The sequence below is a fragment of the Phragmites australis genome, chromosome 12 (genome assembly GCF_958298935.1).
Source record: "Phragmites australis chromosome 12, lpPhrAust1.1, whole genome shotgun sequence".
Lineage (NCBI taxonomy): Eukaryota > Viridiplantae > Streptophyta > Magnoliopsida > Poales > Poaceae > Phragmites > Phragmites australis.
In genome coordinates this window covers 22,194,823-22,221,968 of record NC_084932.1, presented here as the reverse complement: position 1 = coordinate 22,221,968, position 27,146 = coordinate 22,194,823, and the positions used below count along the sequence as shown (strand labels likewise).

General features: G+C 43.9%; 1 protein-coding gene across 1 annotated transcript; it reads left to right on the top strand.

The window, feature by feature from the left end:
- The first annotated feature begins 8,532 nt into the window (after positions 1 to 8,532).
- Positions 8,533 to 27,115, top strand: LOC133886397 (protein HASTY 1-like). Its single transcript, XM_062326112.1, has 17 exons — positions 8,533 to 8,779; positions 8,898 to 9,192; positions 9,460 to 9,629; positions 9,964 to 10,464; positions 10,535 to 10,878; positions 11,701 to 11,783; positions 11,899 to 11,979; positions 18,775 to 18,891; positions 18,977 to 19,066; positions 19,135 to 19,233; positions 19,316 to 19,375; positions 20,549 to 20,644; positions 20,734 to 20,823; positions 20,904 to 20,984; positions 26,674 to 26,754; positions 26,829 to 26,924; positions 26,999 to 27,115. Exons 1-17 carry the CDS (start codon positions 8,667 to 8,669, stop codon positions 27,113 to 27,115), a joined length of 2,514 nt encoding a protein of 837 aa, XP_062182096.1. The 5' UTR covers positions 8,533 to 8,666.
- Positions 27,116 to 27,146: the final 31 nt, after the last annotated feature.

Genomic DNA, 27,146 nt, shown 5'->3' with positions numbered 1-27,146 from the left:
GTTATACATAGCCGTCTGTAATAATATTACAGACGGTTAAAAGTAGTAACCTATCTGTACTATTGAATTTTCAGACAAATCATTAAAACTTGCAAAATTCATAAATAATTCATACAAACTCCAAATGAGATGAAATTTGTATAGAAATGTATAGTTTAATGTATACTATCAAATGGTGTAGATCTCATTCATGTTACTATAACCCAAATTTTGACATCAACATTAAACATGCTATATATTGTCTCGGACAAATCATCAAAACTTGCAAAATTCATATCTAATTCATACAAACTCCAAATGAGATGAAACTTTTATGCAAATTTTTGGTTTAATGTCTACTATCACATGGTGTATGTCTCATTTATGTAATTAAGGTAACCCTAAATTAAACTTGAATATTAGATGTATTTATTAAACTGAACTAAAACTAGCAAAATTGATAACTAATTCATACAAATTCTAAATTAATGAGATCAAAATTTTAAGTAAATTCATAACTAATTCATTTTAACATATTACATTGTAATACATAGGTACATAACAATCAAGTAACATCATACAGCTTTAACAATCAACCCTTCTTGATGATCGACGCAAAGATAGCAAGTGGCCCTGGTTGGAAGTTGTTCTTCGTTAAGGGCGATGCCATCTCCAAGAGGGTATTCATCAAATTGATTGTACTCTTCTTCGTCCATGACATTCTCAACTTTGACAATCATTCTTTTTCCCTGAAGAACTACGTGAAGCTTTGGATTTGTCGAGTCTTGCACATAAAAGACCTGGACAACTTGCTTGGCGAGTACAGATGGTTCATCTTTGTATGTGGCACGTTCGAGGTCAACAATAGTCATTCCGTACTTGTTTACCTTAACACTTGAGAGTGCGACCCAACGGCACCAAAAGAGGGGGATCTTGAAACGTACATACTCGAGTTCCCAAATCTCCTCTATGTACCCATAGTACGCACAGACCCCACGTTTGTCCTGAAAGACATCTATACCCACACCGTTGTTCTGTACCGTGCTCTTACTATCCCGTGCTATGGTATAAAAGGTGTACCGATTTATGTCATATGCTTCAAATGTCACGACTGTGTGACTTGGTCATCTTACCAACCAGCTAATATTGTCCTCTGTTGAAGTATTATTACTGACTCGCGCTGCCAACCAGTTGTTGAAGCTACGGTTATGTTGTTTTATGATCCAAGCCTGCGTACGGCCTGAATTCTTTCTGCGTAGCACGTCCTTATGCATGCCGATATACGGGAATACTTCAGTCATATGTTGCAAGACCGTGAAACGGGCTTTAGATAATGTGGCAAAGTCAACAATGATTGATTTCCTACCTATGGTCCCCTTCCCATCCAATCTCCCCTCATGGCGAGACATGGGCACACCTATTGGTTTGAACTGCTCTATGTAATCGATGCAGAACTCGACTACCTCTTCGGTTGTATAACCTTGGACGATGCTGCCCTCCAGATGAGGTTGATTCCGTACATACTTCTTTAGAATTCCCATGTACCTCTCAAACGGGTACATCTGATGTAGGTATACTGGGTCGTATATCTTTTTCTCTCTCACAACGTGAACGATAACATATACCATGATATCAAAAAACGACGGAGGAAAATACATCTCAAGATGACACGGTGTCTTCACCACATCGGCCTATAAAACATCAAGTACTTCAGGATCGATGAACATCGTTTTACGCGAGTGAGGCAACCATATACTTGCAGTACCATCTAAGCAATGAGGCCATGCCATGTCTACTTGTTTACTCTGGCCCAAAAGGTTACATAGTGCTGGCAAATCATTGATCATGCAGAACAACAGGGTGCGTAGCGTGAAATTCTCTCTTTTGTATGCATCCTATACTTGCGCCCCTTCGTTCCACAATATTTTTAGATCTTCCACCAATGGTCTTAGTTATACATCAATATCGTTTGCATGTTGTTTTGGGCCTTGGATAAGTAGTGGCATCCATCAAGTACTTCCGCTTCATACACAACTAAGGAGGTAGGTTGTAAATACTGAGAACAACTAGCCAAGTGCTGTCCCTGCTGCTCATGTTCCCAAAATAATTCATCCCGTTCGTGCTCAAAGCAAATCTTATATTTCTCGATTCTGCACCAAAGTCGTCGAAGATCGTGTCGATGTTTCTCCATTGGGGAGAATCGACAGGGTGCCTTAGCTTTCCATCTTGTTTGCGGCCCTCCGAGTGCCAACACAACAATTTGGCCTCTTTTCGATTCGCAAACAAACACTTAAGACACGGAATTATAGGCATATACCACACCACCTTAGCAGGAATTTATTTCTTCATCTCGACGTCATCTGATTGACTCTTACACTTGTATCGAGATGCTTTGCACACTGGACATGAATGCAAGTCTGATATATCTTTATGGTAGAGGATACAGTCGTTTGGACATGCATGTATCCTTTATACATCCATCCCCAATGGAAAAAGAACCCGCTTTGCTTTGTATGTGCTTTTGGACAGCTCGTTTCCATCTGAAAGCATGTCCAATAAGAGTTCTAATAGCGCCGTGAAACTCTTGTCTGACCAACCATCGCTTGCTTTCAATTTAAACTGTTCAAGCACGGATAACAACTTTGTGTATTCTGGTTTGCATCCAGGGAACAACGGCATCTCCGAATCCTCAATCAAGAACATGAATTTGTTAAAGTCTCTCTGAGTACTCAAGTTCACGTCTGCATCTCACGACTTCTGATCCAACCTATCATCGTCGCCTGCACCACCACAATCATCATCATCTGCACCAAATTCCTCGTCATCTTCTCTTCTTATGTCGACTTCGGGTTCTTCGACGATATCAACATCAATGTAACACATTTTGCTCTTCACCATGTTTGGTCCAACATGTGTAGTCCGATTTGAAGGCCCTAATAATTAAGTGCGCTTGGATCTGTAAGGTTGCGTTCTGTCTAAGAAATGATTTTTTGTTTATACAATCACAACATGGACAGTATATAAATTATCACCCTTCTCCAAACGATCCTCCTTGGTAGCTGCCAGAAAAGCCGTCACACTATCAAGGTACCCTTGGTTCATACGAGAACCGTACATCCAGCCACGATCCATCTATAATGTACGAAGTAAATTAATGTCAAATCAATCTAATAAAAGAGAGCAACCAAGCTTTTTATCCAAAAAAAGGAGCTACCATGCATACATGCATGAATGAACCATACAAATGACAATTAATTCAAAAATAATTAATGATTACCATTATATTATATACATAAATACCTAAAAATAAGGGCAAAATTAATTCAAAACTTATCAGGAAATACTATATAGTTATTGATAATTTTATGTTTATATACCAAAAATCCAAAATTTATCTACAACACTAGATTAAAGCTAGCCATTTATAGTAACACATAAATAAACCATGATCTATTGAGCTTCATATATACCAAGAACAACTAATATATTCTAGATCATCATGAAAAAAAACTAAGCCTAGATATAAATATAGTTGACCTCTCAAGACTAAATTAGAACATAAATCTACATCATCTACACCATCTAATGAATAGAACAAAACTATGTCATCATGAAAAAATCTAGATCTAGATCTAGCTAGCTCTCCAAACCAAATCTAGACTATCTAAATCAAAATAGAACATAATGCTTACATTGGAGTAACAAATGCTAATAGATCTTCAAGTTTTCACCGAAATCTAACAACTTTTTGTTCAAAATCACCCTCTCCCTCCAAAAGATGCGTACTGTTCTTCACTGTTCGGCCGGTACTGTTCTGCTTCGATCTGGAGGTAGAGGATAATGTACTGTTCTAATATTACAGGCTGCTTCATACTTAGAGCTGTCTGTACTAAAGTGTCTCACCTCCTCCCGACCATTTTCTCAGACGGCTCGTATTTGGAGCCGTATGTATTAATTTTACGGACGGCTCATGTTTGGAGCCGTCTGTGATATTCATTTTATTACAGACAGCTCCAAATACGAGCTGTCTGTATTAATATTACAGACGGTTCCCGTTTGGAGCCGTCTGTGATATTCGTTTTATTACAGACGGCTCCGAATACGAGCTGTCTATATTAATATTACAAACGATTCCTAATGGGAACCGTTTGTACTAAAAGCGTCCCACCACTTCCGGAGGTGTCTCATCATTATCACAGATTATTCTTCTTAAGAGCCATCTGTGATAATCTTTGCATAGACAGCTCCACAATAACCGTCTGTAATATTAATAATCTTTGCATGGACGGCTCCACAGTAACCGTCTGTAATATTAATAATCTTTAGATGGATGGCTCTACAGTAACCACCTGTACAAGAGCGTCCGACTAAATTATTTCTGTAGTAGTGGCATAAGCGATGGCTAACTAGAAAGGAGCTGTGTGCATGTGTAGATGTATGTGTTCATTGGTGTGTTCCATGTAGTACAAAGAAAGAGGTTAGAACTGGACTAATCCTTGATAATGTTCTATAACTAAAAATCTAGAACCCTCAGAACGTTACAAATTGACTAAGCCTAATCTCTCGAACCAGAATTTTGGAGGTCGAGCTCCAACGTGTGATGGCTTGGGAGGCATCCCAGTGGTATGTGAAAAAGTAAGAGATAACATAGAGCGCAGCAACAAACATTTTGTATTATACATCAGGTAAATGCTACATCGATTTGTAGAACAAAGGTGTTAACATATATGTCTACACAAATCCACCACCCGTTTATAGTGTACTGTTGATCACAACAGTCATCTCCCTGTCCTTTCTACGCCCCCTCTTTTCCCCATTTTCTCCTCCGATCTCATGATTCGCTTCAAGCACAATCTATCAGTTGCTAGGAGACTCGACAACCTTTTCCAATCTCAGCAGGTGAAAAAAAAAAGAGTTAACATATGCATAAAGGCCCCTAGCACTGGAAAACCCTAGTAGCCATTGGACCCGAAACATTTTGTGACGTTCTTCGCGACTGAGATATGTGCCTAGCTATCGACTCCATCAACGGCTCTCTCGACTCATTTTTGTCACCCATTGCAAGAATTAGAGTTGAAAAAGCTTCAGAAAGTGACAGATGCAAGTCAAAATTTGTAATCGAAAATGTCCCTCAGATTCTGATTACAAAATTGAAGTGTTACAGTTTTGGACAAGATGTATTTTTTGAAAGAATACAAAATGGTCAAAACAAACAAAAATAACTCTAAGATAGGGGCAGTATTGCTGGGGCATCTTGAGAGTTGGTTCGAGGTCGGGTCTGCTTAGGGCTGCCCAATAAGATTTTCGGGCCAACAAATGTCGGGCTGAAATGGAGATCCATGGTAAGCTCGGTGGGAGCGAACCAGCGGGTTGGGCGTTCGACCTCTGACTCTTATAGTGGAGTCTAGTCTTTTTATGATCTTCAATGAAGATCGAGACAATGACAATATTTAAACCTATTAAAAAAATAAAAAAAATTAAAAAGAAATCGACCCTTCATACCTTTTTTACATGTGAAAACAATCGTGAATGATCTTTCGGATCGGGCCCGGGCCAGGCCAGGTTTTATTTCAGGCCCAGCAGATGCTGTGCGCTACAAGCAGATGAAGATAGAACAAGCGGCACAGCACGCGCAGTGCACGTGCCTCTGTGATGGTGGTGGACCTAGCCGTGTCTCTTCTGCTTACTGTCGTGTATAAATACTCTATTTAAAATTCTTTAATGACCAGTACCACAACAAAGCGATACTCGTCCCTTCTCCACTAAGCCTCTCCACGAAACCCTAATAAACCCCGCAATTCCAGAACCATCTAGAAGCGATCTTGGAGGGCGGGGAAACCCCATGGACGGCTCCGCCTGTCCGCCGGCATCGGCGGAGGAGGAGCCCTCCGGCGGCGCAGTGGATCTGGACCCCCGCCACCCCGCCGCCGCCCCCGCGATGATCGTGCTTGTCAGCCCCCTCCTCCCCCTTCCTTGAGCTGGATCTCGTGCAAGATTCAGTTTTTTCTTGCGATTAATATGTGGATGATTTTTATGGGCTCTGTCGCAGGAGGAGGAGGGGCAAGGATACGTGGATTCGTTAGTGGGGGCCTCGATTCTACTGCTCCAGAAGCGTTTTGCTCCTGAAGTTCGGCGCCAAGGCCTGAAGCTGATGCTGGTTATTCCTTCGCTGCATGCCCACCTTCTCTGTTTTGCTGAGTTCTTGCTAGAATTAGTGAACAATATGTCTATATCGGCACTCGTACAGTTCGAAATGTCTTCTTATGCCTTTCTGGTCAGATTGCACTAAATAGGGAGGTGATTTTCGCATTGTATCACCCCTCATGGGTGCTTGGAAAGGCATACTATTTATTACTTAGCTTTGAGCTCTTCTTGATTGAAGATTAATTTTTTTGCCAGGACAAGATACACGACAATATGCACTAAAACCTGACAATCTGTTTCAAAGGCATTTCGCTTATTTGTTGTCACCCGATAATTCATTGTTGCTTTGATTGATTATAATTATAATAATATTGATTGCTGACTACATATGCAAATCGCTAGCCGATACATGTTCCAGCTTCCTTTGTTTGGTATGACTGCTACCATGTATCGTCGTAGGCCACACAAGAAAGTACTCACACCGTGGTATACTGCTGCACTATGTTGATAGTATAGTCATTATGTGGGCAGATTAAGAATTTGCCGGCATTTTTGAAATTACCTCTCCTGAATTTGGTGTTGATGATTTGCCACTCCATTCATTGAAATAGTCGAATATGTCACTCCTTGCATATTCTAGCATTTTTTTCATTTATTTATCTGCAAAAATTGACATTCAAGCTAACCTTGCCCTTCTTCATTAGTGTCCTCTTCCTTGACAACCATTTTGTCGACCCACCATGGGTAGCACTAAGAGCAAGTCCTCCCCGCGAGAAGTGATATTGTTCTGTGGCACATCAATCCTGAGGCCACCACTTGGCAAATCGTGACTAATTTTTTGAGTGGCATATCATCAAAGGCAGAGTCTGGATTAGCAAATTCTAAAATGCCAGCTAACGCTGTTTCAAATTCTTCCTTTCACTATGAACTTTCCCTTCAAGATTGCATCATTCTTGCTTTGACATATATCACTTGTTGCTTTGATTGCACTACATAGCTATTACATATGGTATTTTTATATTGGCAGCACCTGTTGAGATTTAGGTGGGATGAGCTTCGCGTCGAGGAGTGGAGTGCATTCGGTGATGATGCTGATTTGATAGCAGGGTTATACGGCACTACCGATGGATTGCCTTCAAAGACTGCTGCAGCTGCTTCAAAGAGTGCTATAGCTACTTTAATGGCCGAGGTCCTGATTTTTTTTCTTGCTTGTGCTGTGCTTTGTTTTTCTGCTATAGCCTGCCATCCTGCCGTGTCAGATCTGCTCTGACCGAACAGGCATGCGGGGATGATCGGCGGCTGCCCGGTGGGCCCTCCCTGCACCTGCTAAAGTTGGGGTGTAATAGGCGACGGGACCGGTCGAAGGGCGCATTTTCAACCTCTGTAACATCAAACTGTAGACTCATAATGGTTGTTTTCCATTTATGGTTTACGGGAACTCGTGCCCCCGTTCTGGACACGCCTGGGCACGCCGAGCCTCCCCCGGTAGGATAAAAGGGGGAGCACTTCGTAGAAGGACAAGCTTTTTACAGAGCTAACTCGAAGCAAGGGACTGATCGGAGCTCACCTTCGGACAAGTTCAGAAAGATCGGCATTTGAAGACTGGAGCTCAAGACTTGATAGATAGAGCAAAAAACCCTTGTAACACAGAGATCCAGAGAAAGGCATTCCAAGAGCATTAATAACACATCAGACACACATGAGTACGGTATTACGCTTCGTGCGGCCCGAACCTGTCTAAAATCCCTTGAGTATTTACTCCTACTAGCCGACGATCATCCGTCCCGCCTAGATCTCATACATTCGCATTAAATTCACGTACGAGGTAGATCCAGAATCAGCCCCCGGCCGAATCTCAAAGGGGGTCCCTCAGGATCCCCGCTTGCAGTGTTCATCCACAGACAAATACCTTGATCCCTGTAAAGATGCAGTTTTACATGCGGGGTCTTAATACTCTCTGGATTTGGACATGTGTGAGTCGGAGAAGGAACAATAGCAACACCTGTGACAATAGACTTCCTATGCCCACAGATTGGAGATGGATTTTGAATATAAGGTTACTCCGAACTTAGGTTTGTGGTGAGCCTCTTTCTCGTTGCAGAAATAACCGTCCAGGGTATGTCTTCTCGCATCTAAGGATGCTCACTAGTTGAGGCAGCAGCCTAGGCAGTTCTGGCATGGGACTGCAAAACACTAAGAAGCAATCTGGATATCTGGAGTAGTATTCACCTTATTGTCATCCTGGCATTACCTGGACCAGTGGATGATGGGCCAACAGCAACTGTGGAGGGGCACTACCGTGCACGCGCGCACACACACGATTAGGAGCAAAACAGGCATCTACTCAAAATACTAGTATAGGAGTAGGACATCGCGGAGGTACTGACTACATTAGTGCAGAGTTCAGGGCAAGTGCAAAGTTCTACTTTTTTAGTCATTACCCATCATAGCTCTCCATTTTCTTTGTAAGACTGAAACTAGTTACCTTAGCTCTACAGATATATATCCTCTCCTTGATTGTTCGTGAGCTGAAAGTATTTTTGATGGTGCAGGGTATTGCGGGAACAATGCCATGCCATCAAGAAAAGGGCCAGCTACTTCTTGTGGAGCATAATATTTTATCTGAAGCGTTTGTCATTGTGACATCCTTTCCTAGGTACATTGACAATTAGATCTTTCACCTTTTCTTATTGTAATGTTAAATGCTCTAAGTTATGGTGTTTACAATTGTCGCTCATATTAGAAAGGAACGTTGATGATTTATTCTCTTTCAGGACTCAAGATACGGAGTCTTTGCTTACAGATCTTTTGAACACTTTGAACAAAATTTGGATGCATCCAGACTGGGCAGACAAATATATGCGTTATAGATATCATTTATCTGGTCTTTTTGCTAACGATCAATTTACGAGGAGTGTTCGCTCGTTGGTAAACTCATTTGAGGAGGAGCTTACACGTAACAGAACTGTGGAGTCTGCAGGAGCTCAGGAAGGATGTTCTTCAGTGTCTGTGTCTGCTCACCTGTGCTCATGTATTCTTCCAAAGTTGATGCTTCCCCTAATCTTACGGGTAAATAGCTATCACCAACACTTTGTTCTCATAGCTTATAATAATGGCATAATGCACAAAATCAGTGTAGTTTAAAGGGAATTTTCATTCATAGTACGTAGGAACCATAAGCATGCAAGGAAAGAAAGCCTACCATTGTCATACTGATTTATGGGCCTGAGCCCTGGCAATTTTCTGGTAGTTTATATGAAAATTACCCTAGTATTCATTGCTGTATTTGCTCTTCGAATGTGACTGCGCGTTTTAAATGTTTGACATTTTCTTCAGATGCTTAATTATATACAAATTCTTTGGAAGAAACCAATTACTTATGATCTGTCAGGAATAATAGCTGAAGACATAAGTTTTCTGTTGGAGAATGGTAAACTGCCTGAAATTGATGAAGCTAATATGCTGAAGAATGCAGGAACCTGGTTGCAGGGAATTCGAGAGACTGGGTAAGTGTGCTCTTTATAGCTGTTGGGAAATTGCTTTCTATTCCACACAGATGCCTTTTTTTTTTCAAAAAGAAAATTCTGAACCCTACACCTAGGGCAATTGGCTGGTTCTTGGTGCCTTTTCAATTAAAAACTTTCTAATCTTTTTTCCATGTATGTGTTTAAAACATGTGTTTATTCATTCTTCAATAACATTAAGCGGTGCATTAATAACTATCAGATGCCCTAGAACAAAAGTTTTGAAAGTACTGTGCACTTAGTCCTAGTCTAAATGGTTGGGATCTGGTTGAATTGTTATGTATTTGAGCACAAGTTGTTTTGGATAATGTTGCAGGTACAATGTTATTGGTTTGTGCGCCTCTCTTGATGGAGCATTCTATGGACTATTAGGCCGTTCATTTATCATCAATGTTCTCATGGAAAATTTGAGATCCATGGAATTTAATCATTTGGGAAAGCTCATACAGCTTGTCTTCATTCCATTGGTTAAAAGTTGCCCTCAAGAATGTTGGGACGAATGGATGGTCAAGTTGCTGGAACCTATATTTAGCTACTGTGAAGAAACTTTTTATTATGCATGGTTCACTTTTCTTCATGAGGGCCGGGCTAAAGTTCCAGTTTATTTTGGTAATCTCAATGGACCAGATGAAATAGTAAACCAATTTGAAAAGGAGCTATTGCTTAAATTTACTCGTTCTGTATCTGACCTGCTTGAGGTTTTAGCATCAGAAAGATTGAATAGTGGGCTTGCACTGTTGCCTTTTCGACACAAAAAAATTTGCACAAAGGCTGATTTTCAAGACTTGAAGTCCATATCTTCCAGCTCCCTTATTGGGTATGAATTTAGTTGTATGTTCAGTGTGGTTTCTAGACATTTACTTATCTCTTCGTATAATTACTTGTAGGTATCTTTTACAACATAATTGCTTTGGGAGGTTGAGCATGTACCTATTTGGGTGTTTGGCGGATTATCAAACAGCAAAGAAAGCATTGCCATTTTGCTATTCTTTGATCCGTCTAGCAATCGCTACTAATCATGAGAGTCTGAACCGGTTTATTCTTAATGAGATGCTTCCAACTATTATCCTACTTCTTGGTGATATCCCAAGTGCAATCTCTGAGCTTAGTTCGTCGTTAAATTCAGCTACAAAAGAAGATGCTAGGAACGACGTTACTCGTCTTTGTCAGAAAATCTATGAAGTTTACATAGATAATCAGGCAAGTCATCAAGTTTATTTCTTTCTATTCTGTACTTGTAATTAGTTGCGATTTCAAGGGTGACAACCACGCGCTCAAATAAATATGAAAAATGCTACTTCTATGTTGCATTTTGTACTTGCCACTTGCAGTTCCGATCCTATTCCTAATTAGTTTATGCCAAGATACTTCTCTTAAGTTTCTATCTAGGACATGGTGGTTGCAAGGTCCAATGTTTCCTTGGGATGACAATGCTATTTAATATCAATTTATCTTGCTGAATACTGGCAGCAAATGGACCAAATTTAGGTTGTTTTGTGTATACTGCACAGGACAAGTAGCATATCAAGTTCTCAACATTGCATCTCTATTTCATACATTTTGCAAGCCCAACGTATTATAGTATGCTTGGCATGAGATGCATAAAAAATCTGCTACCAATTAGATGAACAATGTGCTACTCCTACTGGACGTTCGCTTTATCTGTGGCCCCGGTGGGCCGCATAGGGGGTTTGGAGACAGTTTCCAACCAGCAATTTATGCGCCTCGGTATTACGTCACTAGTTGCGTCGTTGCCTCAAGCCAAAGATAGTTCGATTGGCCTTGAGGAACTATAAGAGTAGTTTTGAAATGTTAACGGAGAACAAGGGTGTAATATCTAAAATACAGTGAAAGATGAGGGGTTATGATGTGGAAGTTGCAGTTGATCGAAATTTGTGTTGCATTGTAATAGTTTTTCCTTTTCCAAGTGAGTTCTAGCTCTATCAGACGTTTTAATTCCATCCCACACATATACATATGTACTTTTATCAGGTTACGGTGGGTGAAGGGGAAGTCACAGAAACTATGCCTGTTCACTTTAAACATTGGTTAGCAAAGGAATTGGAAGATCTTCATATGCGTGCTTTTTGTACTAGGCCAGAGCATTTTCCAAAGGATGTTGTGTGGAAATGGGAGGTTTGTTTTCTTATATTTCTTATTTTTAGGATCTCCAATATCGAAGCATTACCTGGCTTACTTTTAAGTGCTTATTTTCTCCTTCACAAATTGTACCGTTTGTGCCTCTGCCCAGTTTAATGAAGAATTTGAAAGATACCTTCCTGCCTATATGAATATGCTGGAAGAAGTGGAAGCAATGGATGACTGCTTGAAGGTAACTTGTTGCTTCTATTAAACTGCTGGCTCCAAGTTCTTTCGATATACTGAACTCATAGCTACCCATATGTAAACATAACTCCTAATTAAGGTCTAACCAGTTCCCTGAACCATACCAGCAGCTTTACAACATCCCTCCGCCAAAAGAAACCCGTTCTGCTATTGTAATGAGGACTAAACATGCTAAAATGTCTCTGCAACATGAATTTGATATCAGCACGGTCTTCACATGTGATTTTTCATGTTTCCAACCTAAACATTTGAAAGATATTAAGTGTCAAATTTGGAAAGTTTGGCCAAATGAATGTCCCAAAATGTCAAGTATTTGTTACCAGAGTTAGTACATCATTATACAAAACAAAGAAACAATCAGAGAGCACAAATGTCTACTAGTGAAGATTCCATCTAGGAATATGACCACGACAAACCCACGCCTCGGTATTCTCAAGAAAAGGAACTCAAATCGACATCCAGACCATGGGGTTACGAAGAGAGAGGGCCTGCTGGCGGGGAGAAAGAGAAGATCTGGACAACGCAAGGAAAATTTCTACTGCTATGTTCCCATTAATACTTCTTGCCCATTGCAACTTTGCATGAACGATCAGAATTGATGATAGGGACAGCTGCAGTGTACTGAAAAAAACAGCAAGGCAGGAGGCCTAGTGAGCAGTGTGGGCGAGGATCTCGGTTTGTGTCGGGAGGATGCCTTCCTCAACACTGCTGGGGCTTGGGAAGAAGTGGAGCGCCATGCTTGTGTGGGTGAGAGGAAGCCATCCATGAGTACGTAATCCTACTAGATCTGGAAGAGTTGAAGGGGCTTGGCGGGGAGGTGAAGGGGCATGGTCATTGGCTAGGAAGTGTCACGACCTCGCAGAGATGCGCGGGAAGGACGTTGGTTGGATGGGTTACGAAGGCACACTCTGCACAGGGGTGGAGGCAGAGCTTAACCTAAAAACGAAAAAGAAACTCAACCACGAGGAGAAGACGTCTCCCATGCTTTGTCTTAAGAAAGTAGAGTACCGAATCCTTTAGAGAGGTACTCACGCGATCTACGAGTATCCGGGTTTGAGTTGGGGTGGGCGGTCCCTCAACTGGAGGTTCTAGATTTAGAACCCGATGCAAAGGGTCAACTGAGGTGTTTTCTTGGTGCTATCTTTGCTGTCTCATTTGCCGATGCATGGACAAGGAGGAGAGGGGCTCTATTGCTGCATTTGTTGTTTTATTTCTTCATTGGCATTGATACCACTTTTCTTTGCACGGGTTGTCGGATAGGAAGCAGGTTCAAATTCAATGTCTAGTAATCTCTTCCACTTTACCCCTCTTAGTAGGAATAACAACTTATATTCCATGGAGGAGGCCAGTATATATACATATACATGGAGGAATATGCACAGAGCCTCTTATAGCACGGGGATATTATACATCACAATAAAACACATTATATATATCTCTAACACCCCCCTCAAACTCATGAGGGGATCAACCACACTGAGTTTGGAAAGATAGAACCTATGCTGAGCTGTACTCTATGCCTTCATGAAGAAATCAACCAACTGAAGTTCTGAAGGAACATACTGAAGAACAATAACCTCATCATGTACCTGTGTTCGTGTGTAAGAAGCATCAACATCAATATGCTTGGTGAGCTCATGCTTCACCAGATCTCGAGCAATACTGATAGCACCTGTACTATCGGTGTAAAGAGTAGGTGCAGGAGACGAAACACCAAAATCCTCAAGTAACCACCGTAACCAACTTGGCTCCATTGTCAACAACGTCATGACTCATAACTCAGCCTCTGCACTGGAATGAGAAATTGCAGTATGCTTTTTAGTCTTCCAAGCAATAAGAGAACCGCCAAGGAAAACACAGTAGGTAGAAAGAGACCGGCGATCAGAAGGATCACTAGCCCAAGTAGCGTCAGAATATGTATAGAGCTGTAAAGAGCTGGAACATGGAAGAATAGACGATGACAGATAGTCCCACGAAGATAGCGTAAAACACGCAAAAGATGACTGTAGTGGAGTTGAGTGGGAGCAGAAACGAACTGACTGAGAATGTGCACTGCATGAGAAATGTCAGGACTAGTGATACTAAGGTAAACAAGACTCCCAACAAGATGACGGCAATGGGTAGGATTCGCAAGAGGCTCACCATCAATGGACCGAAGATGAAGGTTAAGCTCCATAGGAGTCTCAACAGTGTGAGAAGTACGATCAAGAAGATCCTGAATATACTTCTTTTGGGACAAAAAGAAATCCTTGGATGTAGAAGAAATCTCAATTCCAAGGAAGTAGCGAAGAGGACCTAGATCAGACATAAGAAACGTCTCATTAAGATGAGTCTTTACAAAAGCAATATACTCAGAATCATCTCATGTAATGATCATGTCGTCAACATATAAGAGAAGAAGAGTGATCACGAGACGAAGTGTGGACAAAAAACGCAGGATCATGAGCACTAGCAGAAAAACCAGCAACAATGATCACAGAAGAAAGACGCTCAAACCAGACACAAGAGGCTTGCTTAAGGCCATAAAGAGAGCGACAAAGACGACAAATCATACCGTTAGAAACAAAATACCCTGGCGATGGGTGCATGTATACCTCCTTATGCAGCTCACTATTAAGAAAGGCATTCTTGACATCAACCTGAGAAATAGAATACTAACGCACAGGGGCAACAACAAGAAGAGTATGAACTGTGGTCATGTGGACTACAGGTGCAAAAGTCTCATCATAGTCACAACCATGCTCCTGCTGAAAACCACGAGCAACAAGACAAGTCTTGTAGCGCTCAAGAGAACCATCAGAGCGGGTCTTAACCTTATAGACCCACTTGCACATGATGGGACGAACATGTGAGGGAAGAGGAACAAGATCCCACAATAGCGAGGAGAAGATGGAGGAACTGAATTGTCAGAAGGAGAGAGCTCATCAGAAGGTGGCACAACAGGATGGGAGATAGCATGGGAACAACGAGTGTAGTGGAAAGGAAAAGGCTCAACAACATCCGAAGGAGGAGGAACATGTGAGGTGGAGGCCAGAGGAGTGGAAGGCACAACAGGAGAGGGCGCTAACGGTGCCCTAGGAAGAGAAGAAGAAACAATAATGGGTGTGGTATGAAAGGTAAGAAAAGATAGTGGCTTGACTAGGGAAGCTGAAGAAGGAGAAGTACGAGGATAAAGGGACAAGACTCATCAAAAGTAACATCTCGAGAAATGCGCATCCTACGAGCAACAAGATCCTAACACCGATAACCTTTATGCTTAGCACTATAGCCAAGAAAGACACTCAACAGATTAAGCGGTCAGTTTGGTACGTTCACACGAGGGGGGGGGGGGGCAGCAAAACGACGTAGCAAACACAACCAAAAAGATGAAGAGAAGAGTAGTCAGGAAGGTGTCCATGTAGACGCTCAAAAGGAATTCCACCCTTGAGAGCAGAAGAGGGTTGGATGTTGACTAAGTATGTGGCAATGGAGACCGCCTCGGCCCAAAAATGAGGTGGGACAGAAGAGGCAATCATAAGCGCACGAGCTGTTTCAAGGAGATGACGGTGCTTGTGCTCAGCAACGTCATTTTGAGCATGAGCTCCAGGGTAGGAGAATTGAGACAACGTACCCTGTTTAGTAAGAAAGGAATGAAGATGCCTAGAAAGAAATTCGCCAGCAGAGTTAGCACGAAAAACACGAATGAGTGTGTTAAACTGAGTGCGAATCATAGTGGCAAAGTGCTTATATATAGATAACACCTCGCTACGAGAAGACATGAAATAAATCCAAGTGTGACGAGAGAAATCATCTATAAAGATAATGTAGTAGCTATGACCCCCTTTCGAAACGAAGGGAGCCGAACCCCAAACATCGGAGTGAACAATATAAAAAGGACGCTGAAACACTGACTCACTATGAGGATAAGGAAGCTGAATCTGTTTGCCAAACTTACAACCCTCACAATCTAAACACATCTCCTGAGACATACCCTAAAATACCATGACGAACTAATGAAGATAGACGCGATCCAGAAACATGACCAAGATGATGATGCCACTGCTGGAAGGAGCCAGTAGTTGAGGAAGCAGAAAGACTGACGGTGGCAGCGGAAGGAAGACGAAGCCAGTCAAGCTCCCATAGACGTTGGGAATCACAGCGCTGGGGGCCAGTACCAACCAGAGCCACTGTGTGACGGTCCTGAACACAACAAGAGTTAGAGTCTAGAATAATACAACAACCATGATCAGTAAGCTGACCAACGGACATGAGCTGCATGGTGAGTTGAGGAACATAAGCAACAGAAGGACACTAAAAAAAGAAGTGCAAAGAGTGCCCCGACCAGCAACAGAAAGAGAAGTACCATCAGCGGTAACAACATGAAGAGGAGAAACATGAGGGTGAAGTGAAGATAGACTACAAGAATCAGAAGTTATATGAAAAGATGCCATTAAGTCAAGAATCCAAGATGAGGTACCTGAGTGCGTAGAAGGTGGTCTCTTAGTGCCAGAAAAGGGAGTAGCAGAACCAGCAGAACCTGTCGATGAAGAGGCAGAGGTAGCTACCAGGTGTCAAAGCAGCGTCACAATCTCCTGCTGAGTGACGGTAGAAGATGTTGCCGAGGTAGTCGGGTAGAAGCACCAAATGGATGTCGAAGATGCCTCTTCTTCTGGTAGCAGTTCGCCTCAATATGGTTCTCCTTGCCACAGTAGACGTAGCGAGAACGACATCCACCACCTGAAGAGGCCACAGAAGACAAAGGAGTCGCACGAGGAGCATGCGACAGTGTAGACGAAGACGTAGGCGCAACAGGTGGACGAGCAGCCAACAGTCATGCAAGCGGCAGCAATCCAGAACCACGCAGACAAGTCTCCTCCGAGCGCAACTTCGTAAGTCTCCACAAGCGTGACACGGGGATGCCGTGCAAGCAGCTGAGCACGACACTGCTCAAACTCCGAACGAAGGCGAGTCAGGAACTCGTAGTGGCTTCGAAAATCCCGTTCAGCACGCAGATCCAAGCAGTACTGACAGGAGCTGCAACCAGCAACACAAAGAGAGTCCAACTGACACCACACAACCAACATCTGAGCATAGAACACATCAATTGTGGCATCACCCTGCTGAAGAGACTGCTCCTGACGAACAACAGATAGATAGAGAGCATCCCCAGAAGGTTCATAGGTCTGACGAAGATAAGTCTACATCTGATAGGCAGTAGAGAACTCAACAATCTCAGAAGAAATCTTGGGCTCTACACTAGCAACCAGAATAGACGCGGCACGAGCATCATCATCCATCCACTGAGCACAATTAGACACAACCGATCACAGTACAACTCCAAAGCTTCCTGGTAGGCGGAGACAGCCTTCTCATAGGCAGCAGTAGCAGTGTCAGTGGTTGCTTTGTCTCCTTTGTCAACAGAAGACTGCACGAGCTCTGTCGGAAGATCAGGGGAAGGCGGATAAGGAATGTCGCCAGAGAGAACACCTCAAAGACAAAGCTCACGCATGTGAATGCGCATATGCTGCACGAAATCTCGGTAGTTGGCACCATCAGAGATCACCGAGCACTGAGAAACTGAAACGGTGCTCGACAACATCCTGAAGAAGTGACAAACGACAACGAGAGAGAGAGAGAAAAGAAAAAAACTAGGGTTTAGGACGAGTTGCTGCGCCCTGGAGAAAACCTAGCTCTAATACCATGTTAAGAATAGCAACTTGTATTCCATAGAGTATATATGACAGTATATATACATGTATAGGGAGGAATATGCACAGAGCCCCTTATAGCACAGGGATATTGCACAGCACAATAAAACACAATATATATATATATATATATATATCTAACACCTCTAAGGGTGATCACAAGTAATGCGTCGTTTGCTCGATTATTATTCATGCTATACATTGATCTGATCATTAAGCACTGTTCTCAGCTCCTTGTTCCTTCCATTTGCTACTTGGCTTCCAGCATTCACTGCGTCTGTCTCCTTTCTTTTTCTTCCTCCTATTCCCGCTTTGGATTTATCTTCTACCACAGACATTCAGATCCAAATCCAACTCTGGGTTCATCCCCTCTTCTTCCTCAGCTCCAGGTCCACTGTCCTCTATTCAGTTCAGCTCCATCTATGTGATGATCCCACATCTCTTCTCCGTGACAACATTGGTGACAAGCATGAGTTCACTAAGGTGCATCGACATGTGTGCAACTTTTAGCCACCAGCTGTTAACCATTGCTCTCAAATGTATGCCCTTAGAACTTGAAGGTACTGATTTCTTTGCCAAGGTGCATGAGCTCATCGAGTTTTGATGCATCTCTTACTCGCTCTCAGTGTTAGTGTAGCAGTCAACCAGGAACAACACCAGTTTCATCTCCTCAACCTTAAACTTCTTTTTTCTTTGTGTGTGTGTGTGTGTGTGTGTTTTTTTTTGGGGGGGGGGGGGGGTGTTATGTCATATAGCATGCCATTTCAGCCACTATGTAGGATTGGCCCCATGACTTGATTGGATTATATACCTAATTGCTGATCAATAAAGTAAACAACTTAGTAATTGCCTTTTAACAGCATGTTGACCTTTGAGCTGCCGGCTAAGACTATGTTCTTTGTTATCAAAGTTACAACATTAATATAAGATAGATAAGCCAGTAAAGGATTCATGCTTACAGAGTTGTCTACAGATACCCTTTTTGTACTAGTCTCAGGGATGTGAGCAAACAGGAAATATTGTAGTTTCTCAAAAGATGCATTTTACGATCAAACCAGTATATTCTTTTTCACTAATAACCAATTCCCTTGCAGGATAATTATATGAGCTCTGAGATTCTTCTTGCGAAATTGAACCCTGAATTTAAGTTAAGATATGCCATTAACAACTATGCGCATCCTTGTTTGCAAACCATGTCTCGTATGTTACAGGTGAGTATCTTGATATCCTTCAATTTTCACACACATGTAGGTGACTCCTACTGTCTGATGTATGTTTGATTTGTTTGTTCTGAAGCGAAAGATACCTGCTGTATATCATCAAAGACGTACTGAATGGATCTCTCAACTTTTGATCCAACTTATTACAGTTAAACCTTATATTAAGGTATCTGTCATGATCGTTAATTTTCAGTAACTGGAACACATGTAAACTTGTCTTTTTCATTTTTGCAGGTCACTGATGGTTGGGAAAATGTTTTGGAGCGTCTTGAGGAAAATTGTGAATCACAGTTTGACCTTCTGCAATGTTGTGATCCAGCAACGGCAGTTAATGTGAGTATTGGTCTTCTCTACCACATTCATTTCATTGTAGTTGAAAATATGCAGGTCACTCTTACTGTTTTTCTTCTTGCAGATTTTCCGTCGTTCAATATTGTTTTTCTGGGAGCCTCAGTTTCATCCTTTGATACGGGAGGTTGTCACGAATATTCAAGTTTTATTATTTTCGATATATTTTACTATGTCACATTTGTTGTTTCTGTGCTGCAAGTTAATTAGTCATCCCATTTTCTAGGGTCACATGGAACTACTGAAAACAATAGCTCATCAATTAGCCTTTGCAGAAGGGAGTGTACTGTTTGAGGTTTGTTGATTCCTTTTGTTTTTCGGTGATTTGTTAGAAATTCTCAGTTTAACTGCACCTGGTTCCTCTTTTCAGCCACTGGAACCACACCCAGATGATTTCTTGGAGCATTTGCAGCCTTATGCACGTATGTATATTAAGAGAAAGAAGGAAGAATCTGAGGTATGCCATTACTATCACTGATTTGAGTTCTATCCTCAGTCCTCACGAACAATGTTGCATAAATGTTAATTTAATATTTGAAACTGTGTTTTGAGCACTGCATGGCGTTGTCACTTCTTTTTTGATACCAAAGCCAAATATTTTCATGGCTACGTCAACATTATTAATGGCACAGTATATAGCATGTGGTACGGGATGATTTGTCTTGAGCGGACACATTTATGTAACGTTAGGATCCATGCATAAGCTAATTTTTGAGGATGTAAATTGCAAGTGATTGCAAATAATGGAGATAACTGCCAATTTACAACTTCTTGGTTTAAGCCAGTAAATTATCTGCCAGTATTGTTTTTCTTTGACTGGTGTCTTGATCAAATATAAAATAAATGATATTCAAGCTGTAGGACAACAAACCGGCTTAAAAAATTCTTTAGGGCAAAAACTGGTAGCATCTAGTTTTCCCGCTAAAAGCGAGTCCAGAATCCTTTCCAAAATCTGAATAAACTAGCTTTCTTAATAGGCTCCCAAATCTATTTTAGTTTGTTTGCTTCAGAGGTCATCCTGTAACGGATATAGCTTCTCTCTTTTTCGTGACATTTATTTTATTATCGTGAACTGCACTTTCCATCTAGTCCTTCAGTCTCTAACTTATGGTGTCAATTTCATTTTCATAACGTCTAAGTACTAATCTATTGGTTTTCTTGCTTTTCTTTCATTCTTCATCTATATCGTTTTCATTATTCTCAGAACTACTACATATCAATCTATTGCTGATCTTTCTGTTTTCATTTGGCCACCATGCAATTGCTATATTCTATATTAAATTGGTAGCCTTTTCTCCAGTATTACAAGGCTGAAGAGCAAGTACGCTTGCATGAAGAGTTTGACCAGCATTTGGCTTCAGGCACACTGGATCATCTTATGTTTAGTTGCTCGAAGGTAGAAATGTTGTTTTCTATCATCAGAAATGTTGCACCATACGGCTCCATACTTCTATTTATTAATTGTTTGGCGTCCATTATCTGCAGGATGACTTTGTTCATATAGTTGCTGGTGGTGACATTGAGACCAGTTCATTTGCAACACTGGACCATGATCTTATTAAAATGTCTTTTGAGGTTCTAGTTACTTAGACAAATTTTTGCACTAAAAATAGATATTTCACTAATGTGTTTAACTTGTTTTTACCTTTCTATAGCGAAGGGCTAAGATTGTTGAATGGGAACATCAAATATCCTGTTACTTTCAGTGCTTAACATCTCTCCTGAAAAATGAAGAGGTATACATATATATCCCTGTTCTGTATTTTTACCTTGTTTTTTCATGAAAGGCAGCTGTTTGTTTTCCATTCTATTTGGCCAATGTATATTTTTTTATGTCAACAACTGCGGGGAGATATTTCGTGTAGTTCTAAAAGCAGAAGAAATAGTTGAGCTTCTAAATCTTAGTGCTATTCTTACGGGATAAACTCTCACAGGATGCTTATCTTTTGTATTCTTCTCAACACAAGATTTTTGTTATTACTGTTTTCTAAACCAAAGATTTCTGTTATTATGAATAACTTAAACTTCGAATATTGTCTTTTTTTTTTTGTGGAAACCTGTGAATTATCTTGGAATTCCATTAGGTGACATGCTCAATTGAATATTGAACTTGCCACTTAGTGTTAGCAATAAGCCTTGATGTGTGCAGATTTCCAGCTGGCAGATTAGGGAGAATAATAGCTGGTTAAAGCAGTACTGGCTGTAGTTATTAGATGATTGATCCAGGGATTTTTAGCTAGCAGATTAGGGAGAATAATAGCCAATTAAAGCAATAATGGCTGTATTTATTAGCTGATTGACCTAGGCCATATTGTAGTGGTCAGCAGTGTATAAATGGAGAATAAAACAGAAAAGGTAGCAAGCTATTGCAGCACCAAAAAATACCACTGCTAGTCTATGTGTGTCTTGGGTGAGTTCCTGGGTTACATGTGAGGCTGTAGGCCTTTCAATTGGTATCAGTAGGGTGTTATGGCGGGTGAAGATAGCCCTTCTGTAGCTCCTGTGCCTGTGGTACAACGCGTGGTGAGAGATGTCGGAAGCATGTACCCGCTGCTCACCAAGCACAACTACGCCGAGTGGTCGGTGATAATGGAGGTGATGCTTGAAGCCCATGGCCTCTGGGAGGTCGTGGACAAGGGCGGTGTGGACAGGGTCGACGACATGTTGGCAATGGAGGCCATCTTTCGCGCAGTCCCGCCGGAGATGGTCACCTCATTGCAAAGAAGACAGCGAAGGAGGCCTCGAACGCGATTAAGACGATGCACATCGGCTCCGAGCACTCTCGCAAGGCGACTGCCCAGAAGGTGAGGAAGGACTACGAGGTGATCTCCTTCCGCGACGGCGAGTCAATTGACGACTTTGCCATGCGCCTCACCGGGATCGTCCACTAGTTGGAGGTACTCGGTGATCCGGTCAACGACGCCAAGGTCGTGGCCAAGTACTTGCGGGTTGTCCCGCCCAAGTTCGCGCAGATCGCGCTCTCCATCGAGACGCTCCTCGACATCTCAACACTGACGATCGAGGAGGTCACGGGACGGCTCAAGGCGGCGGAGGACCGCCTCAACCCGGACCAGGTGCTGCCATCGACATTCGATGGCAAGCTGTTGCTCACGGAGGAGCAGTGGCTTGCGCGCTAGAAGGAAATGCGAGCTAGCGAGGGGGGGGGGGGGTCGCGGTCTGCCAAAGGTGATGACAAGAATTGCCGCTCCCGTGGCTCGCGCAAGAAGGGCGCGGCTGATGGCAAGAACGCTGCCCGCAACGACGACCGCGACGCCTGTCGCAATTACGAGCTTACCGGTCACTGGGCTCGTGATTGCCGCCAGCCTAAGCGAGGTCAGGTGCACCTCGTGCAGGAGAGGTCAGGCGCACCTCGTGCAGGAGGACGACTACGAGCCTGCGCTACTGATGGCGCAGGTCTGCACGCTAAACGACGACACTGCGCCGGCGTCGACAAGAGTCCACCTCGATGAACCGCGAGCGCAGGTGTTCCTCGGTGAGGCGGACGCCGGTGAACTCCAGGAGGGCTGGTACCTCGACACCGGCGCCACCAGCCACATGACGGGCCGCAGCGACGTCTTCAACAAGCTTGATCGCACGGTACAGGGAATCGTAGGGTTCGGCGACGGATCGCTCGTCGAGATCCACGGCTACGGCACGGTGCTGTTCGTTGAGAAGAACAACGAGCACAAAGCGCTCTCCGACGTCTACTTCATCCCGCGCTTGAAGAACAACATTATCAGCGTTGGTCAACTCGATGAGTATGGCTCGAAGGTGCTGATCGAAGATGGCGTGCTGCGCATCTGGGATCACCGGCGCCATCTCATCGCCAAGGTGAACCGCGGGCGGAACCGGCTCTACATCCTACGCCTCAACGTCGCGCGCCCTATCTGTCTCGCGGTGCAGCACAACGATGACTCATGGCGCTGGCACGCCTGCTGCGGCCACATCAGCTTCAACACGCTACACCAACTTGGCCTCCAGGACATGGTGCATGGTCTTCCGCGGCTAGAACACGTGGAGCAGCTTTGCGACATCTGCGTCATGATGAAGCATCGTCGAGCCCCGTTCCCAGCCAAGGCGAAGTACCACGCAGAGGGTGTCCTAGACCTCGTCCACGACAACCTCTGTGGCCCCATCACGCCAGCGACACCAGGCGGGCGCCGCTATTTTTTGTTGTTGGTAGATGATGCCAGCCGCTATATGTGGCTGGCGCTTCTCACAGCAAAAAGTGATGCTTCATCAGCCATCACGAAGTTCCAGACTATTGCGGAGGTGGAAAGTGGGTACAAGCTCCGCGTTCTACGCACGGACAATGGCGGTAAGTTCACCTCCATTGAATTCGCACGCCACTACGAGGACCACGACATGCAGCTGCATTTCTCTGCGCTGTACACGCCGCAACAAAATGGTGTGGTGGAGAGGAGGAACTAGACCATCCTCGCCACCGCACAAGCCCTCCTGAAACAGCGGAAAATGCCCGCTGAATTTTGGGGGGAGGCTGTGACCACGGTTGTCTACCTCCTCAACCGGGCGCTGACGGCGAGACGCCATTTGAGGCGTGGCACGGGCGCGAGCCGGTGGTAAGCTACTTGTGTACATTAGGGTATCTTGGTTATGTAAAGGATACACGACCAGGCCTACGGAAACTCGACGACCGCAACACCCCGATGGTCTTCATCGGCTATGAGGATGGCTCCAAGGCGTACCGCATGCTCGAGCCCCGGTCCCGGCGCGTCCACATCTCCCGCGATGTCGTTTTTGACGAGCACGCCGGCTAGGACTGGGAGGCGGTGCTGCAAGACGGTGGAACAGCCACACCTGACTTTCATGTGGAGGCAGTGGTCAACTACATCTATCCAGGCGTGTTGGCTCCATCCGCAGGCAGTGCAGAAGGCGCTTATCTTGCTGCGCCGGTGCCCACAGGGGCGATCTTGTCACCCATGCCCGTAGGAGCGTCGTCCACAGCGGACCCACCCGCAGGTCCGCACGTGGGCCGCACATCGACAGCACCCGCAGGGGCGGCGGCCCCCCCCCTTGCAGGCGGCGCATCCGGGCCCTTCTCGTCCGCAGGGGCAGGGCGATGCCCACAGGGGCTTCTCCCGCGGCGGCCTCACTCCTGGAGTTCGTCTCTCCTCCGCCAAATGACTCCGTAAGGCTAGATGCATACTACAACTCCTCCTCTCTCCGCTATCGTCGCATCGACGATGTGCTTGGAGGGGGAGAGGCACCAGGCCTTGCCAATCGCGTTGTTGATGGCGAGGGGCTGCTGCTGGTTAGCGTGGAGGGAGAGCCGCGCTCCTTCGCTGAAGCAAAGCACGATCTAGCATGGCAGGCGGCCATGCGCAAGGAGATGGACTCCATCGAGCAGAACGGGACATGGTCGCTGGTGGAGCTTCCTTATGGGTATTGACCTATTGGGCTGAAGTGGATCTTCAAGCTCAAAAAGAACGAGACAGGAGCAGTGATCAAGCACAAGGCTCGCCTCGTCGCCAAGGGCTATGTGCAGCAACTGGGCATTGACTTCGATGAGGTATTCGCACCTGTTGCTCGTCTTGAGTCCGTTCGGTTACTGCTAACTGTTGCTGCGCAAGATGGCTGGCCGGTGCATCACATGGATGTGAAGTCGGCTTTCCTCAACGGCTATTTGGGGAGGAGGTGTACGTCGCGCAGCCGCTGGGCTTTGTCGTCGCCGGAGCAGAACAGAAGGTGCTTCTCCTGCAGAAGGTGCTCTACGGGTTGCGGTAAGCGCCACGGGCTTGGAACGAGAAGCTACACACCACATTGTGAGTTCTCAAGTTCGAGCAGAGCCCGCAGAGGCGGTGATGTACAGGCGTGGCCATGGCGACTTGCTATTGCTCCTCGGGGTCTATGTGGATGACTTGATCATCACTGGATCAGCCGAGGCGAAGATCAACCGCTTCAAGGAGGAGATGAAGGTGAGTTCAGGATGAGCGACCTTGGGTTGCTCTCTTTCTACCTTGGTATCGAGATGCAGCAGAGTAGCAGCGGGATCACGTTGTGCCAGGTGCATTACGCCAAGCGCATCCTAGAGATGGCGGGGATGCAGGACTGCAACTCTGCGCACACCCCCATGGAGGAGCAGCTCAAGCTGAGCCGTGACAGCACGGCGGCGGAGGTGGACGTCACTCAGTACCGGAGGATCATTGGAAGCCTCCGTTATCTTGTCCACACGCGGCCGGACCTCGCTTTCAGCGTGGGGTACGTAAGTCACTTCATGGAGCGACCTACGGAGGAACACATGGCGGCAGTGAAGAGGATCCTGCGCTATGTGGTTGGGACGTCAAGTCTCGGTTGCCACTACGGGAGGACAGCGGAGACACAGCTTGTCGGGTACACTGACAGCGACCTCGCCGGCGATGTTGACACAAGGAGTACATCCGGCGGTTTGTTTTTCAATGGCAGCAGCTTGGTGAGTTGGCACGCTCTCAAGCAACAGGTGGTGGCACTCTCGTCCTGCGAGGCAGAGTATGTTGTTGCCACTACCGCAGCCACATAAGCGGTGTGGTTGGCTCGGCTGCTCCGCGACTTCAAGGGGAGGGACGTCGACACCGTCGAGCTGAAGATTGACAACAAGTCAGCCTTAGCGCTGATACAAAACCCTGTCTTCCATGAACGTTGCAAACACATCGATGTGCGCTACCACTTCATCAGGGAGTGCTGGGAAGATGGGAGGATTAGTACTGATTTCGTCAGCACTAAGGACCAGCTCGCTAACATTCAAACGAAGGCACTTGGGTGAGACAGATTCCATGAACTTTGTGCTAGGATTGGAATGGTCAAGATCAATTCCAAGTCCACACACAAGGATTAGGGGGAGATTGTTAGCAATAAGCCTTGATGTGTGCAGATTTTCAGCTAGCAGATTAGGGAGAATAATAGCCAATTAAAGCAGTAATGGCTGTAGTTATTAGCTGATTGACTCAGGGATTTCAGCTAGCAGATTAGGGAGAATAATAGACAATTAAAGTAGTAATGGTTGTAGTTATTAGCTGATTGACCCAGGCCATATTGTAGTGGTCAGCAGTGTATAAATAGAGAAGAAAACAGAAAAGGCAGCAAGTCATTACAGAAAAAAAAATACCAAAGTGAGTTCCTAGGCTACCTTTGAGGTTGTAGGTCTTTCACTTAGACATATGCCGTACTGGCAATATTCCAAAGTCAGGACAATCGGATTCAGGGCAACATGCTCAATTGATTTTGAACTATCTGAGCATTATAAACACTTGTATCGTTTTTATTTCGAAAAGTATAACTGGATCGGATATGATTATATTCAAATTTGAGGATTGTATCAATACTAAGATTGTACCAAATTTTGATACTAGCTAGGATGGAATTGGTCTGATAAAATCTTAGTACGTGGATTGTAGTACTTCAATAGAGATTCTGACAACCTTGTTTCAGATGAAGGATGAACTTGGAAGTTTGATGAATGTGCTGGATGCAAAAGGCTTTTTCAGAGTTGATGATTATTCTATTGACTGGGTACTTCTGTTACTGATGAAAGTAATTACTGTACTTACATTTTTCAGAAAATGACCATGTTCTTGCTTTTGTAGGATAATAAATTGTTTTCAGATTCAGCAGAAAAATTCAATGAAGTTGTTTTCTCTGGGCAGTGCGTTGACAAATGTCTTGTGATCCGAGGAATAATGGTACGCTTTGTTACTGTTATTCTCATGTACTGTAAGAAATCAATTGAACTCAATTCTTTTACGACTAATGTCAGGATTATCAAAAAATATTGCAAATGAAGGATGTTGACTGGCAAGATGCGTTTATAATGGTAGGCCTCCTAAAGGTCAATGCATTTATTTCTTTTATTATAAAGATTTCCCTTTGGTGAAAATCTAAGATGTTCAATGGTCAACTTGACA